The sequence below is a fragment of the Salmo trutta genome, chromosome 25, assembly GCF_901001165.1.
Source record: "Salmo trutta chromosome 25, fSalTru1.1, whole genome shotgun sequence".
Classification (NCBI taxonomy): Eukaryota; Metazoa; Chordata; class Actinopteri; order Salmoniformes; family Salmonidae; genus Salmo; species Salmo trutta.
In genome coordinates this window covers 32,529,348-32,537,339 of record NC_042981.1, presented here as the reverse complement: position 1 = coordinate 32,537,339, position 7,992 = coordinate 32,529,348, and the positions used below count along the sequence as shown (strand labels likewise).

Genomic DNA, 7,992 nt, shown 5'->3' with positions numbered 1-7,992 from the left:
GTGTGGGGTGGCATTTCTTTGGGGGGCCGCACAGCCCTCCATGTGCTCGCCAGAGGTAGCCTGACTGCCATTAGGTACCGAGATGAGATCCTCAGACCCCTTGTGAGACCATATGCTGGTGCGGTTGGCCCTGGGTTCCTCCTAATACAAGACAATGCTAGACCTCATGTGGCTGGAGTGTGTCAGCAGTTCCTGCAAGAGGAAGGCATTGATGCTATGGACTGGCCCGCCCGTTCCCAAGACCTGAATCCAATTGAGCATATCATGTCTCGCTCCATCCACCAATGCCACGTTACACCACAGACTGTCCAGGAGTTGGCGGATGCTTTAGTCCAGGTCTGGGAGGAGATCCCTCAGGAGTCCATCCGCCACCTCATCAGGAGCATGCCCAGGCATTGTAGGGAGGTCATACAGGCACGTGGAGGCCACACACACTACTGAGCCTCATTTTGACTTGTTTTAAGGACATTACATCAAAGTTGGATCAGCCTGTAGTGTGGTTTTCCACTTTAATTTTGAGTGTGACTCCAAATCCAGACCTCCATGGGTTGATAAATTGGATTTCCATTGATTATTTCTGTGTGATTTTGTTGTCAGCACATTCAACTATGTAAAGAAAAAAGTATTTAATAAGATTATTTCTTTCATTCAGATCTAGGATGTGTTATTTTAGTGTTCCCTTTATTTTTTTGAGCAGTGTACAATGAGAGTGTGGTTCATATGTTCTGGTCGCAATATAGAATGAGCTTCATGAATAACTGTTGTGACTAATGCACTGGTGATGATATGGGACTAATATCAGCACCCAGAACCAAACCATCCAAGGCTGTCACAAGAGAGTAAAATGGGACTGATACTGTATAATTCAGAAATTAGGATTCATCTGAAATAAAGTATATTTCCTACCATACTCAGGGACTTTATTCATGGTCTTGATCCTTATTTAAGAATCTTTGAACAAAAAAACCCTTCATTTGAATACTGTCTGTTACATGTGCACTTCAGTCATTGTATTTATCAAAATTATTTGAAAAATACATAAATTGCATTGTATAAATATACAAACAAAAAAGTGAAATAGATAAACTGCACTTAGATAAAAATATGTAAATATACCTATATATGGACTACACTGTTTGCATCCATGTAATATACATTCTGGGACATATCATCAACAACTATGTTTACTGAAACACATTCAAATCAACACGCTTTACTGGCTTTGTGCAGAGTGCATGTATTTTATCATCTATCATACACATGAACACAGAAATGAATCGTCAGTATTCAAGCCATAGTTGTGCATAACCTACTGACAAACAGAAGGATTAAAAAAAATGCGCCATCTTTTCACAACAAAGCCTGAAGCCGTCTCTGCTATTCGTAATGGAGGATGAGACAGGTAACACTTCCCAGGGCATAAGAACAGCAATGGTGTGGGCACAGTGTGGCAAGGGTTGAGTCCTTTCCTAAAAATAGCAATGGTAAAGTTGTGAGGTGTGGTAGACAGCAAACAAATAACTTGAATATATCACATTGCCCAACTCTGCTAATGATGGATGTTTTATTAAAAGTGACTCAATTAATTGTATTATTTTATAATCAAATTAAATTGGTCACATGCGCCGAATAAAACAGGGGTAGACCTTACCGTGAAATGCTTACTTACAAGCCCTTAACCAACAATGCAGTTCAAGAAATAGAGTTGAGAAAATATTTACTAAATGAACTAAAGTTTAAAAAAAGTAACACAATAAAGAGGCTATATACAGGGTGTACCGGTACCGAGTCAGTGTGCGGGAGCGGGGGAACACTGGTCATCAGCACAAAGGCAAGTAAACAATGCCTACAGAGGAACAATGAAGAACTCTGGCCATGTTTTGCCTATCCAGAAGAGAAATGGAAGATATTTCTCATTGCCTCCAGACACGTTATTCGACTTCTTTACATCTCTTTTTGGTGTGTCATCATAGTGGTCTTTCACTTGTGGTCAGACTCACTCAGGTGGAACAAACTTAAACTTGAAACCTTTTTCAATGCTGAATTGAATGTCATTGAGAAAACAGAAAGGTGTTCATGTATTTTTTTTTTGCCAAAAAATATTTTCTAAATGTAAAAGTAATCTAAAGTATCTGTAATCTGATTACAATATTTTGTTGGTAACGTAATTGATTACCTTTTTTTTGTAATCAGGTTACATGTGACTGATTACATGTAACCAGTTACTCCCCAACCCTGACTATAAGATGGGGCTGAGGCATCCTTGCTGGGCAACTTTAGAGAGTTGGGCTCCATTTGATTCTTGCCACCGATCACTAGAGAGGTAGCCATGGCCACCTGGCGTGACTGGATGGCGGCGTTGCGTGATTGGTGCATCTGGGTGAAACACTCTTTACATCGTTTCCCCACCAGGTACAGGATCTCGAAGAAAGATAGCAGGATACAGGCCAGGCTGGTGACCACCATGAAGATGGTGAAGATACGCTTCTCTGTGGGGCGAGAGATGAAGCAGTCCACCTTGTTGGGACAGGGCTTCTGCTCACACTTGATGAGGGAGGGGAAGTCATAGCCCTCGTAGATATGATAGATTAAATACACAAATGTGCCGTCCACGGCTATCTTGAAGATCAAGGTCAGGACGTAGGTCCACCACAGCCCCCCGCGCTTCTTGCCGGTGTTCTTGTAAAGTTTCCGACAGCCCTCGCCATATTTGAGCGTGTGTTTGCGCTCACGTTCATCTCTGTAGGCCACGTGCATCACCACCATGAAGGAGGGACAGGTGACAAAGATGAGCTGCAGGGCCCATAGGCGGATGTGGGACACAGGGAAGAAGTGGTCATAACAGACGTTATGGCAGCCAGGCTGGGCCGTGTTGCACTGGAAGTCCTTCTGCTCGTCCCCCCACACCTTCTCTGCCGCCACGACAAACACCATGACCCTGAAGAGGAAGACAACGGACAGCCAGACACGGCCGAACGCTGTGGAGTACTTGTTCACCCCACTGAGGAGGCCCTGGAGGAATGCCCAGTTCATTGGGAAGCTGACTCACAATCTACCTCTCTGACGGAAGTTAAGATGGAGGATGGTGTGAGAAACCCTTTTCGGTTGAAAACTGTTGGTTGATATCTCAAGTCAAATTCTGGAGTGTTCCTTACTTCCAGCCATCTATAGAAAAAGAGAGAGGGAGTAGGGGGAAGAGATGGCCTTTGAGTATGAGTGAACAAAAACATAACTGATGTTTTTGTTTTTCCCCAATGATTTACAGTACCAGTCAAAAGTTTGGACACACCTACTCATTCAAGGGTTTTTCTTTATTTTTACTATTTTCTACATTTTAGAATAATAGTGAAGACATCAACACTATGAAATAACACATGGAATCATGCAGTAACCAAAAAATGGTTAAATAAATCAAAATATATTTGAGATTCTTCAAAGTAGCCACCATTTGCATTGATGACAGCTTTGCACACTCTTGGCATTCTCTCAATCAGCTTCATGAGGTAGTCACCTGGAATGCATTCAATTAACAGATGTGCCTTTGTGGAAGTTAATTCGTGGAATTTCTTTCTTTCCTTAATGCGTTTGTGCCAATCAGTTGTGTTATGACAAGGTAGGGGTGGTATACAGAAGATAGTCCTATTTGGTAAAAGACCAAGTCCATATTATGGCAAGAACAGTTCAAATAAGCAAATGGAATTGACAGTCCATCATTACTTTAAGACATGAAGGTCAGTCAACGCGGAAAATGTCAAGGACTTTGAAAGTTTTTTCAAGTGCAGTCGCAAAAACCATCAAACACTATGATGAAACTGTCTCTCATGAGGACCACCATAGGAAAGGAAGACCCAGAGTTACCTCTCCTTCAGAGGATAAATTCATTAGAGTTACCAGCCTCAGAAATTGCAGCCCAAATCAATGCTTTACAAATTCAAGCAACAGACACATTTCAAAATAAACTGTTTAGAGAAGACTACATGAATCGGGCCTTCATGGTCGAATTGCTGCAAAGAAACCACTATTAAAGGACACCAATAATAAGAAGAGACTTGCTTGGGCCAAGAAACACAAGCAATGGACATTAGAACGGTGGAAATCTGTCCTTGGGTCTGATTTTTGGTTGCAACTGCCGTGTATTTGTGAAACACAGAGTAGGTGAACGGATGATCTCCGCATGTGTGGTTCCCACCGTGAAGCATGGAGGAAGAGGTGTGATGGTGTGGTGGTGCTGTGCTGGGGACACGGTCAGTGATTTATTTAGAATTCAAGGCACATTTAACCAGCATGGCTACTGCAGCAATACGCCATCCCATTTGGTTTGCGTTTAGTGGGACTATCATTTGTTTTTCAACAGGACAATTCCCCAACACACCTCCAGGCTGTGTAAGGGCTATTTGACCAAGAAGGAGAGTGATGGAGTGTTGCATCAGATGACCTGGCCTCCACAATAACCCGACCTAAACCCAATTGAGATGGTTTGATTACTACATGATTCCATGTGTTATTTCATAGTGTTGACGTCTTCACTATTATTCTACAATGTAGAAAATAGTAAAAATAAATAAAAACCCTGGAATGAGTAGGTGTGTCCAAACTTTTGACTGGCCCTGTATATATTTAACTCCTGGGCACCGAAGACATGGATGTCGATAAAGGCAGATTCAGAGTGGTTGAAACTGAAATGTGCAGAATACATTGTTATATATAATAATAATACATTGTTGGACAACTGACTAGGTACAGTATTCCCATTTTTTATTCACACATAATTGGTTTTCCACTGTGTAAAATTCTCAATAAATAGGCCTAACTGGGAGCTATTTTCACACTTACCGTCTTTTTCAAAATTAGATTGAATGATGAATAATATGGGGATGTATCAATGATGGCAAAAGTACGGTACGGAGAAAAAATGTATGAAATGTATGCATTCACTACTGTAAGTCGCTCTGGATAAGAGCGTCTGCTAAATGACTAAAATGTAAAATGTAAATGTAAAAGCCCCCATGTCCTAAAAGCACATGACAAGATTCCTATTTAGTAGGAAGTTAACTATTGCAAAATAGCAAGTTAAATGTTCAGAGTAGGTCTTAACACGGACAGGCTATGCAGCAACTACAGTACTTTATTCCCCAATTGTTTATTCTAGTGAGTGCGCTGAATAATAGAGATTAGAGAAAACATTTCCCAAATGCAGTCTCTTCAACCAACGAAATAACCCAGACATTCTCTATCGTAATCTAATAACTTTACACGACTAGTATTGATACACGGATGGAAATGAAAACAAATCATGTACTTACACTTCAAAATGTCAATTACAAAAGGACCATAAACTCAGTCGGGGAAGTTGCAGTCCATATAGGAACGGAGAAACACGCTTTGAAAGCGACCCCACCGATGAAAATCGGTTTCTCAACGCAGGAGTGTGGGTGGAGCAGTCACACATAGCGATGTTGTCGTGCAACAATGAACTTGTTCAGGTGTGGCGGGTGGGACTCGTGAACCATGCAGATGAGCGGTTTCACGGGCCATTTTAATGTACAGAACTACATTATAAACATGCATTAATTTTAAATATTTTACTGAGATATCAGTTCATTTAAGGACATCAGTCAATTGAAATAAATGCCTTAGAACCATATCTATGGATTTCACATTACTGGGAATAAAGATATGCATCTGTTGGTCACAGATACTTTTGGTCAGGTAGTGTATGTGGACACCTGAACATCGAACATCTCATTCCAAAATCGTGGGTATTAATCAGGGGCGAAAATCTGATATCAACTTTGGAGAGGACAATTACATGAAATTTTCTCAAGAGCAATTCCTGAGGGGGACACCAAAAGTAGTGCTGTAACACATAGCCTACATTGTAATATGGTAAATGTATATTGAGGAACCAAAGAAATAAGGTGTTTGCCGTACTCCAAACTACCGGTACCCAAAACTACACAACTAATCACAACAGCAATACCATTGCCTTTAACAAATCTTAGTTCAGTCACCAGTTTAAGTTGAGAGTGGGGGTATCCATGGCATTTTCCAATTATGTTCCTATTTTACAAGTTTAGAACCTTTCATAACGTTGCCAAACAAAGACTCAACAAACTTACCTGAGACTCCCTGTCTCTGCCAGTCTGTCTCTGCCAGTCTGTCCCTGCATATCTGTCCCCAACTCTGCTGTCTGTGTGCCATCTGTTGCTTGCTCTGCCTAATGACATCATTGTGAAACATTTCCATTAGAATTTCATTTATTTCTTATGAACATTTTATCAACTAGTCTTTGAGATATTAGGCTACTAGGGTTCTTACTATGCATTTTGGTGTATTGAAAAATACTCTGATGTCCGTCTTTTATTTTTCTGCCATTTTTCTACCTGGCTGGCTGGCTGGCTACACACACACACACACAGTGTGTAGGTTATTTACAGTAGGAGATGGGCTTCTATCATCTTCTATCATTCTATTTGGGCTTCGATCTAAAAGGTAGCTAGCAAATGTGAAACGGATTAAAATGACAAGAGTTGACAGCTGTATGAGTTCACCATTTACACAACATATGCTGCAACCTTTTGTAATTTTAATAGTTTGTTTCATATTGTCTGGCTTCCAACAATAGCTGAATTTGCAAAGCTAGCGAGCACCAATTCCGTTTCAGTGGTGTTTGCTATAATCTTTGCCACCCGGGTTAAATAAAGGTGAAATAAAATAAATAAATGAAAGTTCCCTTGCAACAATTTAGCTTCTGCAACGAGACCATTAAATATATTTAAGACAATAGTAGAAGAGAGTGTAGTTCTGTTCAGTTTGGACTTCAGTTTATTGCTAACCTTATCACAGGAACTTTGAAGCACTAACTTCATCTGCATGCTGACCTTGGAATAAATTGACGATAGCAAAGATTCCATCTTTGACGACGCCACATAAATGGAATAGGTACTAGCTAGCTTAATAGTTAATATTTGCGCGCTAGCTCTGCATATTCAGCTAGTGTGTGCGCGATTGACTAGATTAACCTCACGTCAGTTACATTCATTGAGTGCCTTTCAGACAGTAGACACGACCCCTCTGTTACCTTGCCAACTAAGGAACTGGTAGTGGATCAAACCATTGTGAGGCAAAGGGTGGGGGGGGTCGCAATCTTTTGAAACTTAAAAACACGCTATTAAGTGTCTATAATCAGCACAATTGCTTTCATTGCGTATTATTAATATTATTTAAATTACATAGTTATGTTTCAGTGATATATTGGGGGGGAAAAATCTTTTTTCCCAGGATGGGGGGGTCGTGTCCCCCCCGGGATTTCCGCCCCTGGTATTAATATGGAGTTTGTCCCCCTTTGCTGCTATAACAGCCTCCACTCTTCTGGGAAAGCTTTCCACTAGATGTTGAAAAATTGCTGCAGGGAATTGCTTCCATTCAGCCACAACAACATTAGCGAGGTCGGGCGATTAGGCCTGGCTCAACAAACCATTTCTGTATGGACTTTACTTTATGCAGGGGGGCATTGTCCTGCTTAAACAGGAAAGGGATTCCCCAAAGTGTTGCCACAAAGTTAAAAGCACAGAATCGTCTAGAACAGGGGTACTCACCCCTTACCCTATGAGGTCCAGAACCTGCTGGTTTTCTGTTCTACCTGATAGTTAATTGCACACACCTGGTGTCCCTGGTGTAAGTCAGTCCCTGATTAGAGGGGAACAATGAAAAATGCAGTGGAACTGTCTTAGAGGTCCAGACTTGAGTTTGAGGGGTCTAAAATGTCATTGTAAGTTGTAGCGTTAAGATTTCCCTTCACTGGAACTAAGGGGCCTAGTCCGAACCATGAAAAACAGCCCCAGACCATTATTCCTCCTCCACCAAACTTTACAGTTGGCACTATGCATTGGGGCAGGTAGCATTCCCCTGGCATCCGCCAAACCCAGATTCGTCTGTCAGACTGCCAGATTGTGAAGCTTATTTCCAGAGAACGTTTCCACTGCTCCTGAG

The 7,992-nt window shown here is 41.3% G+C and overlaps 1 protein-coding gene across 2 annotated transcripts; it reads right to left on the bottom strand.

Annotated features, from left to right (window-relative positions):
- Window positions 1–2,081: 2,081 nt before the first annotated feature.
- On the bottom strand, window positions 2,082–6,162 carry LOC115162440 (gap junction beta-4 protein). Of its 2 annotated transcripts, none has more exons than XM_029713742.1 (2): window positions 6,120–6,162; window positions 2,082–3,165 (listed from the first exon to the last, which is right to left on the bottom strand). In XM_029713742.1, the coding sequence occupies exon 2, from the start codon at window positions 3,031–3,033 to the stop codon at window positions 2,209–2,211; it is 825 nt and encodes a 274-aa protein (XP_029569602.1). In that variant the 5' UTR covers window positions 3,034–3,165; window positions 6,120–6,162; the 3' UTR covers window positions 2,082–2,208. The 2 variants fall into 2 exon arrangements, with proteins under 2 accessions (XP_029569602.1, XP_029569601.1); XM_029713741.1 differs by lacking the exon at window positions 6,120–6,162 and adding an exon at window positions 5,304–5,464.
- Window positions 6,163–7,992: the final 1,830 nt, after the last annotated feature.

Excerpts from the sequence above, each read along its gene's own strand:
- LOC115162440 (XM_029713742.1), bottom strand. The coding sequence starts at position 3,033 with ATGAACTGGGCATTCCTCCAGGGCCTCCTCAGTGGGGTGAACAAGTAC.